Here is a 20,260-nt window from a genome sequence, read left to right on the forward strand (position 1 = left end):
ATAGACCTCATAATTACCCGCCAGCGGAATCCCCGCCCACTAACACTGCGACACGCCCACTGCAGGTAATCCGTGGGAAACTGATCATGCTGTAGGCTATAAATAAACAAATAAATAATATAGAGAATGCTTGCTTATATAATTATATATCAGGGTTTAAATAGGTTATAATTAACCAAAAAAGTAAACAAATATTAATTCAGATTAATTAATTAAAGAAAACTGATAAGATATAGGCTATAGTCTATGATGCTTCTCAGTCACATCACAGACACCTATAAGCACTTTTGAATAGAATCTGAATTATGTTCAAGTGCTGTACACTAAAGTGTTTTAACAACGTTGTTCCTAAGCAACAGGCTTTTTTATATGTAGCTACATGACCTTTCCTCATGATTAATAAACACATAAAGGGCATTCATTCATTCATTCATTCATTCATTCACTAAATTTCTTGAAATTAAATAGATTTAATGGTAAAATAAATGGTATGAATTGTATATTTTTAAACTTATTTATTTATGTGAGATTTTTGGTCCCTTTTTTGGTTAGTTTTTGATTAGAAGAATAACGTTTCTAGAATTGTGTGTACATATATATATATATGTGTGTGTGTGTGTGTGTTTTTTTTTTTTTAATTTCTAAAGCTACATTTAGGCTATGTACAAGAACACTGTTTAATTTATTTGAACCTAGCACACAGAGATCACTTTATTAAATAAAAAAGCCAGGAGGACAACGGCACGTTGTCATTTACACCAGATTTATACACTCTATTACAGTTTTCTTCAACAGCTTACACACATTTTCAAAACGTTGCCTCTTTTTTTTTCAAAACTTTACACACAAATCCAAGAATTGCACACACAAAATGCAAAATGCCTCACATCTCTTGCAAAATGAAGCACTGGATTCAAAATATCGCAAACACATCTCAAAAGCAAACATTTGCAAACACCTTTGCTATAATATTAATTCCTGTTAGATTTTGTGTGTTACATAGAGAATTGTATGTTGTGTTTTGCAAAAAGTGTTTTATAAAATTGAAAACTGAGTCAAAGGCCAAGAATTAGTTTATGGTTTTGCATATTCCGTATGTGCTTCTGGCGTTTGAGTGTCAGGTTTCAGAAATTGTGTGACAAGTAAAGATTCTTGAGACATGGGACAAAACAGGTCCAGCAAGTGTAACTGAACTTTTTTTTTTCAATTTTAAATGTTATGAGGGATTAAAAATAGAATGTATTTAACACAATTATCCCCTTAAATTAAATTTTCTCATTATTATACCAAATCTATGACTCTTACTGTCTTCTCACTACATCTAAAACAGTGTGTCCACGGAGAAGGGTTCAATCATTCATATGCAATCAAATGGATAAAAATGTTTTTAATGATGAAAAAGACCTTTTTTTTTTATGAAAAGCAACACCTAGTAATATCTCATATATCAAAGCAAGGTTGTTTTTCAGTGACACGTGCATGTTTCATAAAGTTTCAAAGTTGTGTCCCCACTTTTTGTCAGCTCTGTCAGACATTTATTAAAATGTAATAAAATCAGGGAATATCAGGGGCAGCTGTCACTCTAAAGGACCCCCTCGCCACAATCCTCCTCTCTGGTCATTTTTATAGTTTTAGAATATTTTAAATCCTAAGGCTAATATTCCCTGTGTCACAACCATGATATGTCAACACCATCTTCCAATTTCTGAGGAAATTATTTGAAATATTTAGATCATTTTCTCCTGAAGCAGGTTCCATTAGCATCTAGCATCAACAGAAAAAAACAAAATGGCTACTACATGAACTCTATTTGTTTTGTGAAAGAAATGCCAAATTTGTCACCACCGTCAGATGTCACCACCATAAGATTTTGTGTTCCAATGATATATCAAATGTGCCTCTTGAATAAAAGCTTTATAAACAATAACATACTCACTGTTTGTTGTGGTTGTTTTAATACAGTAATTGATTGATTCAATGTATTTGATAGTTAAAAGACTACAAATTCAGGTTTTCGTCACCACCGTCAGATGTGTCACCTCCGTCAGAGGAATATTTTGCTAATATTTCATTATGATATTTTATATTTGTTGTGGAATTGTTGGTCACATGTGAAAGTGCAATCTGTCTGCTAACATGAGAATGTGTTTTGAAACGTTAAAAACATCTTGAATGCTGTTAAAGATAAAGTTGAAATTATATTACACAGTCCAAGGTAAAAAGCACATTTTGTTAAAAAAAAGAGAAAAGTTGGGAGGTTGTATCAAAGCATACCTCAGTAGCTTAGTACATAAGATACATAAATATAGTTTCATTTGTCTGAGTACAAGGTTTTATTATTATTATTATTATTTTCAATTTTGCACTCTGTTTTGTCCCACTTCTCAAGAATGACCGTGTAAGCAGTAATATAACTGTAATATAAATTTGTCACCCACAGAAATAGGATCCGCGGGCGTTCGCGTTAACGTCACATTACATGCGTCATTGCGTCATCAATGTCCGCCATATTGAATAAGGAAATATTAGAGTGGAAGAAGAGGAACGTCCCGGATGCATGTAAACATCCACGTCAACAGAAGGTGTATTAATGAAACAGTTATAAGGGCACGGAAGAGCGCATATATAGACGTTATCGGCTCTGGCGGATGTATAATTAAAAGACTGTTAAACACGGTGGTGTTTTTAGGTTTGTGCAAACAATGACTTCCCTAACGCAGAGAAGCTCGGGCCTGGTGCAGAGACGGACCGAGGCCTCGCGTAACGCCGCCGCGGAGAAGGAGAAAAGCCCCGATGAGGATGAGCACGAGTCCCGCCGCGGAGAGGAGGAGGAGGACGACAAGGGCGACTCTAAAGAAACGAGGCTGACTTTGATGGAAGAGGTGCTGCTGCTCGGACTGAAGGACCGAGAGGTTTGACGCGACTTCTGTGGCTTTGTTAGTCAAATGATCGCCAGGAAGCGGCTAGTAACTGAAGGACTAGATAAATCCTGTAATACGAGAGAGATTAAGTGTTTTAAGAGCAGCTGGTCCTGGAGACCTTCACCATTTAGCCTTCTAGAAGGGTCGCAGTCGTGTTTTATGGTAACATATGGCTAAAAGGCGACGGTCTCTAGAGCTGTTTAAGTAAGTGTTCTGTCTTAGTTGTAAATTGTGTAACTCTTTACAACTTGCCTCTATATAACAGTTGCAAACAACTTGGCTTGTAACTGTTAGGACAGTAATTTCAAAATGTAACTCAGTCAGGACCATAAGTGGCATTAACTTTAAAGTGGTTCGAGTTTTAGACATTTGTTGATTTACGCAAACATGCCATTTTCCCCGTATCCACGCTAATGATAATAGCTTAATATCTTATGTGATACCTACTGGTGTTTTTCTTAGAATAATAATTGATTGACTTTTTTCTTACTCAGGGTTACACATCATTCTGGAATGATTGCATATCGTCTGGACTGAGAGGGTGTATGCTTATTGAACTGGCCTTAAGAGGACGCTTGCAACTGGAGGCATCTGGAATGAGGAGGAAAAGCCTGCTAACCAGAAAGGTAGGTCTGTGTGTGTGATTTTTGCGGCTTGATTTGAACTCTTTACACTGTCTTTACTCTTTAAACCTGTTTGTTCTTCAGGTGATTTGTAAATCCGATACCCCCACTGGAGATATGTTGCTAGACGAGGCATTGAAACATGTTAAAGAGACTCAGCCTCCAGAGACGGTCCAGAGCTGGATTGAGTTGTTAAGTGGTGAGTTGTACATATGTGTTTTAGCAAATATGTTCACAAGACGACAAGTTATTTCTTTTCAAGGGAAAGTCCAAACTCGTATGACTGACTGACCGTTCTACTTCTGGGATGCGGTGCTTTTTAGAGTGAAATGGAATTTTGATACAATAAACAGCTGTCGGGGTTTTAGTAAAATGCTCATTAAAGCTTTACAGGCCATGAACCCAAACCAACCAGCTACAAGGTGAATTACATTACAAACATTGATTTGAAGCAAAGTATTTAAAAAATTTGAAAAGATAAATGGTAAAAGCCTGTGTTCTTAATTGCTTTCTGTTTTTCTTTAGGCTTTAGAACTACAAATCCCACGAAGCATTGCGAATGACATCATAAAATTCAAAATAATGGAGAAATTTGAAATCTTATGTTAATCTTGAGTACCTATAGGGTAGCAGGGATGGGTATCGTTTACATTTGATCAATACCGATACTGCTTATCGATACCGGTACTTATCGATACTATTTGGTGCAAAAAGATATGATGTGAAAAGTTGTTGAAAATTTCAAGTTATTTTATTACTGCTGAACTTTAGCAACTGTCTTAAAGTTCTTCAGTCAAGAGCAGTGTTCACCCATAAATGAAAATTGTGTCATCATTTACTCACTCTCAAGTTTTTTAAAACCTGAATGAGTTTCTTCACCAAAGAAGATATTTTGAAGAATGTGGGAAACCAAACAGTTGCTGGTCCCCAGTGACTTCCATATTTTTTTTTTCCTACTATCAAAGTCAGTGGGGACCAGCAACTGTTTGCTTTCCCACATTCTTCAAAATATCTTCTTTGGTGTTCAGCACAAGAATAAAAATTAATACAGGTTTGGTACAACATGACAGTGAGTAAATAATGACAGTGTTTAAATTTTTGGGTGAACTATCCCTTTAATGACAATCGGCTGCATGTTTAGTTCTGTCCCTTTAAGAGCACGCATCTGTTTCTCCCTCAGCTGTTTACCTTCACTTTAGACATAACTGTGTTTATATGTAAACCTTGTGTGTTTTTGACAGTATTAGCGCAATCAGACGATAACTAGGATAACTAAGTAATAAGGTGCTGTTTGACAGGTCTTTTAGTGTCCGCATGCTTCGGGTGTACGTGCTCTGAATAAGTGCACGTCAGAGCAGCACACGAATGAAATGTTTAACCAGCAAGGCTTTAGCACACGCAAATAATGTACTTTTGTGATTGCGAATAAGTGCAGTGTCTCGTGAGTGTAACTCGACCGCTGAATCAACATTTGAAGTGAATGTGTCTCGCGAGTTGCAGTTGGAGCTGAAGCCGGGAGACACCGTAAATACAGCGCTTTGCTTGAGGTAGATGTTGTGTTTTGTTAGTAAATGTTTCAATATATTACTGGTGTTGCCTCCTTTGTTCACTATTACACTACTGCATGTATTGCATCTGACGCTGGTGTCGCTTAGTTTTGTCACGTGAGCCCACACTTTCGAACATTTTACTCTTGTCGCGATGACTGATTGCACGCAAACACACACAGCGCATGCGCACGGATATCACACGCACGTCCAGCAAACGTCGGCCACATAATTCAGTGAAGATAAATGACAAACAGCAGCTTCTAATTCGTCATTAACATTGAAGTATATGGGGATAAAACAAAGCAAGTATCGATAACAGTATCCTTGGTTCTGAAGCTTATCGGTAGTCCGGCATTGACCCAATTACGTAGTGGTCCAAAAAAATACCGGTTCTCGGTACCCATCCCTATAGGGTAGTATTGCATCCTTCATATCTCCAAAGAGTCTTTAGTTTTTTTTAGATTTTTAAAAGACAGATACAGCGTAATACTACTTTCCGAAAACAGTCGAGTTTGTGGGTGGAGCTAAAGAGTCATGAGCACACAAAGCTTTTGCATAGCGATCGTCTGCAAGCTGTGACATTGAAATAAATAAAACGGCGACAAAAACTTTATTGACTTAAATTTTATTTAATTTGTTTAGAAAACTTTCGTCACCGAAATGCCGAGAACTAACACACACTTGCACAACTCCGTTGTTGCCCCAGAGAAACAAACATCATCCACTGTTCCCTTAAGGCTGGGTTCTTTGGGAAGCTGAACAAGGTTATCTTTCTCTCACAACCAAAAACACACTTTTTTGGTGACATTGATTTTCTGGTCTAAAAAAAATGACAAATCCTTCTTGAGCAAGTCCTGTGCAGTGCTGCAGATGACTTCAGTAACCCAAATGAAGCACGTTGATGGGTGTGCTCTTGCTCTCGCTCTAGTTGACCTGTGCTAGTGCTCCTCCTGGAAAAGTGCCCAGACAAGGAATCCCACCCTTTATGACGTCATACAGGGACATACTCAAAACAAAACAAAAAAACTTTCCGAAACTTATATGAGCTAGGGCTGGGCGATATATCGAACGCGATGATCATGCGCATCTCGTCAGTTGCCGGTTCCGTGATTAGTCATAAATCTCCATCACCTGCTTTCAAATGGAGCGGCGTTTAATACACAGAGCCGTAGTTAACTGACAAGCTACGCAATATCATGTTCATAATCGCAGATGAATCGCCTTCCATTATGAACGCGATATTACGTAGCTTGTCAGTTAACTACGGCTCTGTGTATTAAATGCCGCTCCATCTGAAAGCAGGTGATGGAGATTTACTGCTAATCACGGAACCGGCTTTACTGACGAGATGCGCATGATCATCGCGTTCGATATATCGCCCAGCCCTAATATGAACCCCGAAGGAGTGTATTTGCACAGAAATACTGTCATATGTCCAACTTGTTTTTTGAAACTTTGGCCATGTTTAGCTTGAGAATCCTATTCTTTAACAGTGTAAATAAGTCAATGCATGTTATATTGTGAATAATTATATTGTGAATAAGATTATGTAAGACATTGATATTGAATTGTGTAAGATATAAGATTGCTACACACATCAAAAAAGTACTAGAAATTGGTCAGTCCAGTTGTACTAGTCATTTCAAGAGCCTTTTTACGTTCTGTAGGTGAAACCTGGAATCCGTTGAAGCTGCATTACCAGTTGCGAAACGTGAGAGAGCGCTTGGCCAAGAACTTGGTGGAGAAGGGCGTCCTCACCACGGAGAAGCAAAACTTCCTGCTTTTTGACATGACCACCCACCCGCTCACCAACAACACCATCAAGCAGCGGCTGGTGCGCAAGGTCCAGGAGGCCGTCCTGGAGAAATGGGTCAACGATCCCCAACGGATGGATAAGCGCATACTGGCGCTGCTGTTCCTGGCACATTCCTCTGATGTTCTAGAGAACGCCTTCGCTCCTTTGCTGGACGACCAGTACGATCTGGCCATGAAGAGGGTGCGGATGCTTCTGGATCTCGAGCCAGAGGCTGAAGCTGCCAAGTCGGGCGCCAACGAGCTGCTGTGGGCGGTGGTGGCTGCTTTCACCAAATGAACCTCCAGAGTAGAGAGAAAGGGACTCAACTTTGTGCTCATGGCATTGGACTCAGACCGCTGGCCCCAAGCTTGGTTGATTCAGACTAATATTGGTGATGGTGATGATGGAAATACAAATTATGAAGGAGATGATGCTGATGATGACGATACCTGGAAAGTGACGGCTTTGTCTCATTGTCACAGATTTGTCTCTGACCTTCACAAAGGTGTTGCCCTGTCTACTTCAAATGGCCAATAGTTGCTACATGATTGCAATTCACTGTGAGGCTTCTTGTAGTTCATGCACTTAGATCATAAAGTTCACGTAAGAACAGAAATGAGCGCATTGAAGGAGGTGGTTTTTAAAGGGTCTGTACTTTAATAGGCCGTGACTGCAATCTTAATCCAGACCCTGGTATAATTCTACAGTTATCTCAAACTCCATGTATCTTTGAAAAAGGAGCCACTTCTTCAGAACACACAGGCTTGATGATCCTTCCCGTGGTTACATGAAAGGTCCTGTTTCGGTTGTATTTGCATAATCAGCAGGAAATGTTCTATTAATTTCTGCTACCTGAAATGGGTCTTAGAGTCGAAAGAAAATAAACCATTTCACATTTCAAAAGACTGAAAAGCAAGCATCAGTTTTTCTTCTGTGCTTTAAAGATACATGACCCTGCTTCCTTGCAAGTCTTTCCAGAAATGCTCGAAGAATAAAATGTTCTAATGTGTGCTAATATTTTTTTTTTTTTGCTTGGCAATTCACATCGGCCTGTGTATGAACTGACTATAACTGGATAGGGATTGTTATATTACTCTCAGCCTTTTTGTTCTTTGTTCGGCTGATCAAATCTAGTTAATCTCTCCCATACAAGATCCACAGTTCATTCTGACAATGAATGGCTCCGGTTTTGATACACCACAAGCAGGTCAAGGAAGCACTGAGTTCATGAATACACCTTAAATCAAACGTCTGGGTTTAAGTTGCCTCATAACTCATTCATTTCATGCAAAAGGCCAGTCAAACACTAGCAAAGCCCCAACTTTAAGAAAGGCTTTCACTCCCGAGGCCTTTTCATAGTGATCACTGCATTGATGTAGCTGTCTCGTCACATATATATATATATATATATATGGTTTTCTTCATGTCATAATCTCTCCTCTTGCTATATTTCCAATTTTTATACTATGTTTTTAATCATTTTTATTTTGTTCCTTCCTTTAGCCGTTAGCACAATATTTTGAGTCGTTTGTCCTGTTTTTGGTTGTCTCTTGTTCTGAAAGAGGACGGATAAAGCACAGGGTAGGTAAATGCCCTTCCTGTGTAAGCAAGCAGGTGTTTGACATGATGATTTACTGTTAGTAAACAATAATTAATGAACTGTAAAAGTAGAGATGGTGTGAAATGGATGCCCTGATTTGTACATCTGCTTTTTATCATATAATAAAGGAAGATCTTTAAGTGCCTGGAAGGTATATGAATATTAAATGTCCTCCTTTGTGTATCGCAGATCTTTTCTTGTAGATTTCTAGTTTTCAATGCTATGACTGAGTTATAATGAAGTTGTACTGAGAACATGGTATAAATGTGGCATGATTAGTAATGCATACCTGAGTAAGTTGATCATAACCTCCAAACTGCATATGCTAAAAGTAAAATTGTGCAGTTTTTCCTCCGAACATATCATGTATGAGCAGTTCAGAAAAGATTGAACAAGAAGTTCACCTGTTCATTAAAATTAGTTGATTGTTGATTAAGAAATCGCTCTGATGGATTCAGTTCAGTGAAGTATTATGATACGTTCTTGTCTTCTTGTGAAGTTCATATTATTAGAAGTCATTATTACGGCGTCAGGTGTGTTCAAGATGGCGAGGTACCTTTTCTACAAACAATTTGGCTGTTTTTTAAACTGTACTTCTACAAACCAATGGAAAAACAAGGAACAAAAATGCATGTCAGGTGTGTATTTGCTTTATAAAATATTCAGTTCATGAAGCTGCTTTAAATTGAATAATCTATCGTAATCATTCTTTAGGTCTACTGTCATATTTTGTACATGCAACTAGTTTTATAATAAATTTAAAAAATATTTTTTTTTAACAAATTTACCATCAATACAAACACTGAATTGTTTGCACTCAAGGTTTTTGACTCACTGAACAGAACCAGTTCACTAAAAGTCACTTGTTTGTTTATCAGCCTACGCTGGTCGCACTGTTCTTGATTTACTGAATGAAACAATGAAGAAGAAGAAAAAACAGCCCATGAGAATCAAAAAGCTGCTATAGGTGTTGTTTGTTTATAAGTCAGACTGGCTGTTTTACTTTCTCATAAATCAAAAAATTCAGGAACCAATCACACACATGCAAGCAGTTTCTTTTGTAGTCTTGATTATATTTACTTATTTCAGAAAACACCATAAATATTAAAGTATTAAACATTTCAATTGCTTTGACAGTAAATCGAGTTATACAGTAGGAACATTTTCATTGCGATCATTTAAAAAGTGTTGCTCATAAGTATAGATTTACACATCATAAAATAGCCTATAGGCTATACCACCTAGACAAGTTGTGCCCAAAAATTTATCTTTATATTTAAATTGCTTATAAAAATTGATACTTCTTTAAAATAGGCAACTCTTTAACATGCATAATTTGCACATTGGGGATCATTCAACTAAAATGCAACTGCAGGTCCTCAGAAAAATAAACAAATAAATAAAGAGTGGTCCCTAAACAGAATTTGGACATGTTAAGTCACTGTTAAAAATGAATTTCACCGCATTACTTATGAAATATCAAGCAAGTGACATCTGCAAACAATGTATTCAAAGTTGTTTTGTTTCGAGTTTTTCCTAAAAAAAAAAAAAAAAAATTACATGGGTCTCCAGGTCATTTTTATAGCTAAATGGAGTCAAGTTTCCACATCTGAAATTGAAATAGGTTGCAATTTATTAGGCTAAGCCTATATATGTTACAGAAATAAAAAAAATAAAGTCCATAGGCTACAAAGCAGGGCATCCATTTCACACCCTCTCTACTTTTACAGCCTTTTGAGAATAACGAGAAGTCCATTTGTAAAGCTCTCCACCGTTCGACTTCATGAATGAAAACTCTTCCTGCTAACAAAACACTTCAGAACCCCTCAGAGAAACCGTCCAGAGATAAATATGGCTCAGAAGAGCCCAGAAATGATCCACGGAAGGACCATCGTATCCATGTCTTCATCTTGGAAGGCCATATTCCTGTTCAACTTTTTTTGTTGTTTTTGGAAGACGATGCGCCTCGTCTTCGGATATGAATCCTCTCGAGATGTTGGGTCTACGTTGGTTGAATATTCGCATATTCCTTCCCAAAAGCTGTCCGTTTCAGCGTTTGCCGCCGGTCTGTTGTTTCTGGAGCGTTATTATGAGCTCCAGCAACCTGTATTTCCAGTCGAGCAGATCTCCGAGTCTGCGCAGCTCCTTCGCGCACTCGACAACAGCGGCTCGCTCTGGACGAGGAAGGGTCGAGAGTAAGTTAGTTTGTTCACCTGGATTAGTTTACAAAACTTATTTAAACAGATCCATCAGTTTGTTTTACCTTTATTCGCCATTTCAGATCGTAGAGTTGACACGGTGTAGGGGTTTCAGGTGTGTTCCTGTATGGATTCACAAGCGCGAGCTCCTGACTGCGACGGACGCGCTTCTCTGAGTGTAGAGTTCAGAGTTAGACGCTGTAGAGTTAAATAGAGTGACGCAAATAACAACGTGACTATCTGAGAATCCCCGTCCACGTCACGCTGGATGAAGTTTTGTTTACCTGTTGTTCCTCGTGAGAGGAAACCTGTGCCGTTCAGCTGATCAACTGACCACCTTTACTTACAGTACATTTTGTACACTGTGAGAACGATAACAGCAAAAATATCTTTTAACTTAAACATCGGCAACTGAACTGCAAAAAACACCATAAAGCAAGGTTATCTCGTAATGAAGATTCCCCTTAAGAACAATTTGCATGTACTTTTGTGTTATTGATGGAAATACAGATAAAATAGCCTACAGCACAAAATGTATTTTTTAAAACTGAATTATTAAAACCTCTCAGGTAGGCTAAAGTTTTACAATTAACTTTTAATATAATTTCTTAATAATATTTTGTAAAATGGCATTAATGTAAAATAGGCTGTTACATTTTTTGGTTAATTTCCATTAACTAAACCGAATAACAAATGACAGACAAAAAAAATCTTAAAGGTAATATATTCTTTGACTTATACACAGGCATATTAATATATCTAGGCCTAATTGCCCATGTTTTAATTGAACAACTCTGTGATGGCCTGTATGGATAGCAAAGACACCTGAACTGTACATCTGATGGAATTATCTTTTTACTTCAAAATTGATGACATGTCCACAAATCCATTATGAACAAACAGATGCATAATACAATATCAGATCATTACTTTCCAGTGACACAAAGGTCAATTAACCTCAAAACTGACATTCATTAAATCTGTCAAGAAGAGATTTTGTGTCATCAATGGGGTCAGGAGAAAAATTAAGGTGTGGGTTATCACAAGGTGTAACTCAGATAATGTTATTGATTAATCCGTCTTTCAAATTCCATATATCATTGTGGTTTGGTTCATAATGGAGTTTCCAGCCTCATCAGGTGACCATATGCAAATGCTATTACAAGAAAACACTCCTTTCCTGTAACCCTCTTAGTTAGTTTCACTTGTTCAGGCATGCTTTCAGCATGCAACTCATTGTTCAGACAGACAGAAGTGTCTCTTGATTAGTTGAGGTGAGCTCTTATTTGCATTATCAAAACTAATGTTTTTCTAAAAGAAAGAAGCTAACAAACAGTCCACTGTGTTCATTTAGTACTGTGACAGTGTATTTTGTTGTTCAAAGAGATTGCTGTCCTTATCACATGAGCAGATAACATTTAGCCTACGTTTGGAAGAATGTGAGAATCATAAAAACTACTTTGTTTGTTGCTTAAAATATGACATAATAGGCTACAAATGACCTAACTAATAGTGGTGAAACAAAATCTTAACTACAATTTAGGTCAGATCATTTATTTTCTCTATTTGATTAAATAAAAGTGAAACTAGAAAAAAAAAAAAAGAAGCATTTTTTGTCTATGTACACATTACTAAATCAATACAAAATGAATGACCTGAACACAAGATTGATATAAAACTGATGGTCAGCACGTTATTTCATGTAGTTCTGGACTCCTCCGCTGGGCGAGGGGAAGCACAGAGGAATTGTTATTGCTCAATTGAGGAAACTCTTACTACTGATGACAAATTAATCGATAATGTTGACTCATACAATGTATTTTTGGCTATTGCAACAATCCGTGCTGTTTTGTGGTCCAGGGTCACATATAATAAACATACCCTTGTCACATAGGCCTATAAAATGTATCCTTGTAATAGCACACTTATAAAAAGTATATTTAAAAAAAGCTCTTTCTGTGACAGAAGAGATGATTGTACATCTGTTTTGTGAATGTGTTTGTGTGAAAGCTTTTATGGGGAAAAAAATCTATGTTTAAACACATTTAATATTTTTCTTTATATTCTCGAGTACATTGTTTATGTATTTTTAACTCTGGGTAATTTTTATTCATAAATCCAAATTTTAAATACCTGTATTTACCTGTATTTTGTCTTTGATGGGCATAAAACAAATCTTTGAAAAGTCAAGCATTAATTTCAATTCTTAACCTTATCTAGGCCTAAATGTTTCTTCTTGCTGGCTTTTGGTTTTTATTTTATTATTACACTTTTGATTACATATGTCATTGTTCTATAGACTACTTGTATGAAGTTCACTTAAGTTGCTTGGCATGAATAAAGAAAAAAACATTCATTTTTACTCATATCCTCATGGATACAGAAAGAGCAGAGAGAAGTATAAAGTAGTAGAAAAGTATAGGCTACCTCCTGCAGTTCAGCAGCTGCACTACCATTAAAGCCACACGTGTTTAAATTGCAGGCTGACCTGCAGGTGGCGCTGTTTCCCAACATATAAACTCACTCAAACTCAATCCTTTAAGTGGCGGGTTTCGTAAACAATATTAAATCTGAATCTGGACAATACAGTTAATTGATATTTGATTTGCACTTTAAACAGTGTATTACCTATATAACCTATTATATTTCGATCTTCATTATTCTTACCGAAGGCTTATTATTACCTGCGTTAATTTAACAACTCTGCTGGGAAATCACGTTTAAAGGGATAATTCACCAATAATGACAAATCTGTCGTTTACTCACTCTCATGTCTAATAATGCTGGGGTCCAAACAAAACACATTCTGGCTTGTGAAAAAGTTTGTAGCCTAAATGATGACAAACTTGTTCTAGCTGGTACAAATTGGTATATCATCCTGAACCAGAAACAATAGCTAGTATTTAGACATGGTAGCTCATTAGTACTATATTTTGGTCCAACAAATATCCAGCTGACTAATTTAACCGTGTTCCAAAAGCAGAGTTAACTGGACTAGACTTTCCACAAGGAGGTGTAATTGCTACCTCTGGATTAGACTGAGACACAAGTCAGTCAGAAGTGCTGAAATGGAGAGAAAAGAGAAGCATTCTCATCTAAATTAAGCAGTTGTTCTTTAGTGCACTGATCTAATGATGCATGTTGCTAGTTCTGACACTAGATAATGGTTCTTACACCTGTGTGTGTGTGTGTGTGTGGCATCTCTGTGTTTTTGCAGACAAGAGATGTTTTACACCAACAGTGTCCAACTGTTGAAAGCAGCAAAAGGACATTTTCGAGCTTTCTGAGAGCACTCTGCGTCTGGGTGCTTTCATATGACCTTTGACAAAATGTTGATTGCCATTGCTTTTCAAAGTGTGTCATTATGAGGGATTACAGTCATGGACTATTACATTCTTGTTACAAAAAACATGTCTGATACCATTTGCTTTGTATTTGATAGATAAGAGTTAGACTGTTCATCTCTCTTGGTCCTTTAGTAGAGGGTTTGTCAGTCTTTCTAACCCAGCGACTCTCAGCCAGCCCTAAACTAGATTGTTTCTGCAACACTGTACCTGTTCGTTTATGAGATTAACAAATATGTGACCCTGGACCACAAAACCAGTCTTAAGTCGCTGGGGTATATTTGTAGCAATAGCCAAAAACACATTGTATGGGTCAAAAATATCAATTTTTCTTTGATGCCAAAAATCATTAGGATCATTAAGTAAAGATCATGTTCCATGAAGATATTTAGTCAATTTCTTACCGTAAATATATCAAAACTTAATTTTTGATTAGTGATATGCATTGCTAAGAACTTCATTTGGACAACTTTAAAGGTGATTTTCTCAATATTTAGATTTTTTTTACACCCTCAGATTCCAGATTTTCAAATAGTTGTATCTCGGTCAAATATTGTTCGGTCCTAACAAACCATACATCAATGGAAAGCTTATTTATTCAGCTTTCAGATGATGTATAAATCTCTATTTCGGAAAATTGACACTTAAGACTGGTTTTGTGGTCCAGGGTCACATATTATTACATTACGTTAGACTAGTGTTAAGCTAGTTTGACCATGAACTCCCTTTATGTCCAAGAATGACTGATTTACTGTAATGTTCAACAGAGAGACATTTAACTTTAATGATGGTTTTATGCTCTATTAAGTCAACAGCTGCAGCAAAAGTTGTTTTGATTATAAATAAATATTTTATAAGTTTTATATATATATTTTATTATTATTATTATTATTATTGATTTAGGTTAAAATAAAAAAGACACCAGAGACACAAAAGTGTCTTTGTGTCAATAAACAAATCATTTAATGTACTTTTAATTCTCAGTTATCATTTTTTCTGTTCAGTTCAGTAACACTTATAAAATAAAATAAAAAATGGCTTGAGTCAACAGAAGCAACAATATGGGTTATTCATTTCTTGCAGCCTTTTAAAGGTATAGGATCTCCTCAGTGTGACTCAGTTTCCCTGGGAAGTAACAGACAAGGTATGTTAGTACAGAAGAGATTCAGACTTATCAGGTTTAATTTTGCTAACATCCACACACCATAATGATTATTTTTATAATCTATATGTGAGAGTAAACCAACGGAAAACTATCACACACTTCAACAGTCTAGCAGAGTGAAAAAGTAGTGTACAATAAAGCGTGATGTTTTTTTATTTAGGAGTAAATAAGTTATGTTTATGAAACTCTAGATGGCACAGGCTGATGGGCTGTAACTCAGCCTGATATAATCACATCATTACTCAGTAGTCCCAATGTCTTTATACAGTATGTGCAAATACAAACATAGAGAGTGTGTCCTATATATGTGTATACACACACACACATTACTTTTATTCTCTGCACAACTTTGTATACATTGGATTCATTTTAATAACTTTAATGTACTTGTATTGTGCATCAAACACTAGGAATATCCAAGTATTAGATCAGGACTCGGTATGAGCAGATACTCAATGACTCGGATCAGATCGGGGGAAGCAAAAAACTTGATCGGGACATCCCTAGTTGTGACTTGTTTAGTGTAAAATTAAAGTACATACTGTTTATTGGGAAAAATACTGACCCTGGTGATCATCACTAAATCATTTACCTGGTTCAGTGCCACATTCACCACTGTAGAGTTGTTGCTGGCGGCTTTGCAGGCAAATCCTGCGATACAGATGGAGATGATGAACTGAAGGATGGAGAACACCAGCAATATTCCAGCGATCCCCAGATCATTTCTCTAATCAACATGCACATATGAAAGCAGTTTCTCAAATAATATTCCATGAATTTTACTGAGTGATTTTATAAAAGTTATATTACATTATACATATAGCTTTCAAACACTTGAAACATAGGACACAAGTAACATGGACTACTTTCATGATACTTTTATGGTGTCTTTGCATTATTTGAAGTATGAAATGTCCAGTTCATTGTACTTGTATACAGCACAATATTTATTAGTAAAAATTACCTTAAAATATTAAATGATGACACCATTGAATTGTCATTTTGGGGTGAACTATTTATTTAAATAAATAAAACTGCAATTAAAAACTAAAAATAAATTTAAACAGATCACATTAATATAGTATTACATATTTTACCATCAATGAACACGTGGTGTCATAACTGTTGTAATTTATGAAACCGCTTCTATTGTATCCTGTAAGGAATCCCATTTCTATGCTCATCAGAACAATGGCGGCCGCTGCAGTTATGGCACTGATCACATTCATTATAAGAGCGGCTTTCACCTGCAGGAAGAAAGGATGATGTATGAAAGGTGACAGTAGTAATGGTGTACATGGTTGTAAAACAATTGGAAATTAAAATTAAGTAAATTAAAATAAAAAAGATTATTGGAGTATGTTAATTTCAGTCTGTAAATTTCATGTTTTATTCAATGTGTTGCCATTTCTTTGTAATTAAGTGTGAAATTTACTAGCAACATCTTAGTAGAATTTTTTTTTTTCAGTGCGTTTTTAACTTTGTAAATTGAAAATGAGTCGGATGTCTTTTAGTTCACATCCTTTTAGTGGAAAAAGTGTCTCAATTTTCAGACTACTGTGGTAATGGAAATCTTGTGGTTTCCTTTTATGCATTTACGCAAATGTGTCTGTGAGGCTGAAAGTCCCCTTAAGAATGTTTTTTGCAACATTATTTTTTTAGTTTTCATTACAAATCATGTTAATAAAAAGTATATTGCTGTGATTTTAAATAAAATCACAATTTACCCTGTAGCCACATTGTACCCTATGCATACAGGCTTTACTGAATGAACAGATGATAGAAAGGCTTGCTTTGTGCTTTTAGTGGTATAAATCGCACAACACATTGATCACATTGTATGTACGCACCACACACGGATGAAGTTTATTCTGCGCAGAAACAGACAGAGAGCCAGCACTGATGTACTGAAAGAAACACAGCACATGTTCAAGTTCATTCTGGAAATTAAAATCAGAAGCTAGTAAGCAAAGCCATTAAAATAAACTTACAATAAGGGATCCCCAGTAGGTTATGCCAGTAATAACAGAAATAACGTCATCATATCTATAGCGGGTGTGAACGATACCAAACAGAAAAATCATCACTCCAGTCATTATCTGGACAGTCTAGACAGGGCAGATATGGGTCAAATGTAATTATTTATATATAACAGGATATCATTCATGTTTGGAGATAAACACACATAAAGGAAATGTACAGTACAGTAATGTTTTATGTACTACAGTCTCAATCAGACCACAATATTCACTTCAAGGGATACTCCACCCCAAAATGCTAATTTGGTCATTAATCACTTACCCCCATTTCGTTCCAAACCCGTAAAAGATTCGTTCGTCCACGAAACACAATCTAAGATATTCCGGATGAAAACCGGGAGGCTTGTGACTGTCCCATTGACTGCCGAGTAAATTACACCATCAAGGCCCAGAAAAGTATAAAAAACATAGTCAAAATAGTAATAATAATAATATGTCGTTATTTTTATTTTCTTTGCGTACAAAAAGTATTCTCGTCACTTCATAAAATTCAGATTGAACCACTCATGGCGGATGGACTATTTTGATGATGTCTTTCATACTTTTCTGGGCCTTGACAGTGTAATTTACTTGGCAGTCAATGGGACAGTCACAAGCCTCCCGGTTTTCATCCAAAATATCTTAAATTGTAATCAAAGTAAATTAAGTAAATTAGCTTTTAAGGGTTTGGAACGACATGGGGGGTAAGTGATTAATGACAAAATTTGCATTTTGGGGTGGAGTAACACTTTAAGGACTAATGACAACATTTTTTTTCTTTTCTATTTTATCACTGAAGAAAATGAGATACTAAAAGTATTCCCAAAATCATTCATAATTATGATGAATCATTAAACGCATTACCCCAAGTGCCTTTGGTTGTGCTCTGACAAATTCTGCAAGAGCTGTATTGTGATATGCTCCTCCGGTCTTCTGTCCATCCTCAGAAATAACAGCATCTTGTGCCACCCGTGGATTGATTTGGATGATAACTGTAGCTTTGTCAGTTGAGATGACCTTGCTGCTTTCCATTCTAGTCAAAGTTTTCACCTGGAATTAATGGGATAGTTCACACAGAAATGAGAATTATGTTTCTTTCTTTTGCTGAAAACAAAAGAAGATATTTTGAAGACTGTTGGTAACCTGTTGCCGGTAGCAATTGCCTTTCATAGTATGAAAAAATACAAAGGAAGTCTATATGGCTACTGGCAACTGTTTGGTTACCAACATTCTTCAAAATATCTTCATTAAGCATTACAATTTAGGCATTTGCAACTGATTTAAGGTTGTTTTTCTCTGCTTTTTATGTACAGTACATCTTCATTATGTGTCTAGAGTTATAAACTCTGATACTGCCAGGGTTTCTAAAAAAGAACACAACCTACATTAGCTTGCAATGTAATAAAAAAGGTGAAATTATATCATAAAAGAACTTCACAGTTAAAAATGTTGTCACTAATATATACTCATATCATAATCATTTATTATGAATGTATGTAGTAGATCCAAACAAAACCCAAAACCCTTTAATTGGAATTATATGTACGAAAGTATAAGAATAAATGAGCAAATACTTACACCAAAACAATCACTGGTGTGAAGATCAAAACAGTCAAAAGATGATGGTGAAACATTTTACCTGAAATGAGTTGTGTTGGTGTGTTGTCTGATCGCTCTTGTGATCAGGTATCTTTGTGTGTGCTCTGTGAAGAACCGCTGAGGAGGAGCTTTTGCTATATGAACTTCCTTTATACTTTTAATGATTATATAACATTCTTCCTCCTCAAATTAAAATAAAAACTACAAGGTAGCATAAATTTGTGAATACAAATATCTTTAATTCCCTGTAACCTTTAAAAAGCAGGATCTCCTCACTGTGTTTCCCTGGGAAGTAACAGACAAGATGTTAGTATACAGAAGAGACTCGGATTTAATTCTGCTAACAAGAGCCAAACACCATACAGACTATTTTACAAGCTGTACTATCTTTGATCAATTATAAAGAGAGAGAGAAAAAAACGGTCCCACTTTATATTAGGTGGCCTTAACTACTATGTACTTACATTTAAATTAATCATTTGGTACAATGCACTTATTGTGTACATACATGCTTTTACATTGTACTTATATTTTTAAAAATACCTATGTGTAATTACATCTGTAATTAATTTCTGTAATTACATTTATAATTACACTGTTGACCCATCCCTTACACCTTAACCCACCCTTAAACCTACCAATTACTACCAAACCTGTCCCTAATCTTACCCGTATCACACCTCAGTAGCAGCAATAGTGTTTTGCAATACAATATGAAATTTTTTTGATGTAAGTACATAGTAGTTAAGGCCACCTAATATAAAGTGTGACCAAAAAAAACAATAAAGCATGTTGTGATTGACTTAATAGTTCTTATATATATCTATTGATTAAAGACAGTTTACCATGAAACGTTGCTTTATATTTCCTTGTCATTCTAATGGCTTTAACTTTGATTATGAATTTAGTTGCATCGTTCTTTCAATTGACTTCAGCATAAATAACTATTGGCTGATGGGATAAAACTGACTGCCATGCTGGTAATAGGAATAACATCTTCTCTAAATCATTTTCCTTGTTCAGTGCCACAGAGTCAGTTTAGCTGATGGCTTTGCAGGCAATGATTCATGTTTTTGTTGGTTCTGACACCAGATGATGGTTACACCTGTCTGGAAGAAGCTGTGTGTGTGTGTGTGTGTAGCATCTTGTTGTTTTTGCAGTATTCAACTGTTGAAAGCAGCAAAAGGACATTTTAGAGCATTTTAGAGCTTCCTGACCTTTGACCTTGACATATGACCTTTGACAAAATGTTGATTGCCATTGCTTTTCAAAGTGTGTCATAATGAGGGATTACAGTCAGGGATTATTACGTTCTTGTTACAAAACAAAATTTGCATTGCATTTGATAGATATAGTTAGACTGTTCATCTCTCTCTGATTGTTTCAGAAACACTGTAAACATTATTACATTACATTAGACTAGTGTTGACATAGTTTGACAATGATC

General features: G+C 36.1%; 3 protein-coding genes across 4 annotated transcripts; 1 reads left to right on the top strand and 2 right to left on the bottom strand.

Annotated features, from left to right (window-relative positions):
- Nucleotides 1–2,505: 2,505 nt before the first annotated feature.
- Nucleotides 2,506–8,634, top strand: golph3b (golgi phosphoprotein 3b). The gene is made up of 4 exons (XM_058789687.1): nucleotides 2,506–2,912; nucleotides 3,416–3,547; nucleotides 3,629–3,743; nucleotides 6,762–8,634. The coding sequence occupies exons 1-4, from the start codon at nucleotides 2,703–2,705 to the stop codon at nucleotides 7,184–7,186; spliced, it is 882 nt and encodes a 293-aa protein (XP_058645670.1). The 5' UTR covers nucleotides 2,506–2,702; the 3' UTR covers nucleotides 7,187–8,634.
- A 132-nt stretch (nucleotides 8,635–8,766) lies between these two features.
- On the bottom strand, nucleotides 8,767–10,765 carry pmaip1 (phorbol-12-myristate-13-acetate-induced protein 1). Its single transcript, XM_058790214.1, has 2 exons — nucleotides 10,753–10,765; nucleotides 8,767–10,663 (listed from the first exon to the last, which is right to left on the bottom strand). Exons 1-2 carry the CDS (start codon nucleotides 10,763–10,765, stop codon nucleotides 10,539–10,541), a joined length of 138 nt encoding a protein of 45 aa, XP_058646197.1. The 3' UTR covers nucleotides 8,767–10,538.
- Nucleotides 10,766–15,792: 5,027 nt separating this feature from the next.
- Nucleotides 15,793–18,917, bottom strand: LOC131548745 (membrane-spanning 4-domains subfamily A member 12-like). 2 transcript variants are annotated; one of them, XM_058790249.1, is made up of 6 exons: nucleotides 18,854–18,917; nucleotides 18,079–18,264; nucleotides 17,188–17,304; nucleotides 17,047–17,103; nucleotides 16,294–16,443; nucleotides 15,793–15,847 (listed from the first exon to the last, which is right to left on the bottom strand). In XM_058790249.1, the coding sequence occupies exons 2-6, from the start codon at nucleotides 18,244–18,246 to the stop codon at nucleotides 15,806–15,808; spliced, it is 534 nt and encodes a 177-aa protein (XP_058646232.1). In that variant the 5' UTR covers nucleotides 18,247–18,264; nucleotides 18,854–18,917; the 3' UTR covers nucleotides 15,793–15,805. The 2 variants fall into 2 exon arrangements, with proteins under 2 accessions (XP_058646232.1, XP_058646231.1); XM_058790248.1 differs by having other exon boundaries at nucleotides 18,793–18,882.
- Nucleotides 18,918–20,260: the final 1,343 nt, after the last annotated feature.

Source organism: Onychostoma macrolepis, chromosome 10, assembly GCF_012432095.1.
Source record: "Onychostoma macrolepis isolate SWU-2019 chromosome 10, ASM1243209v1, whole genome shotgun sequence".
NCBI lineage: Eukaryota > Metazoa > Chordata > Actinopteri > Cypriniformes > Cyprinidae > Onychostoma > Onychostoma macrolepis.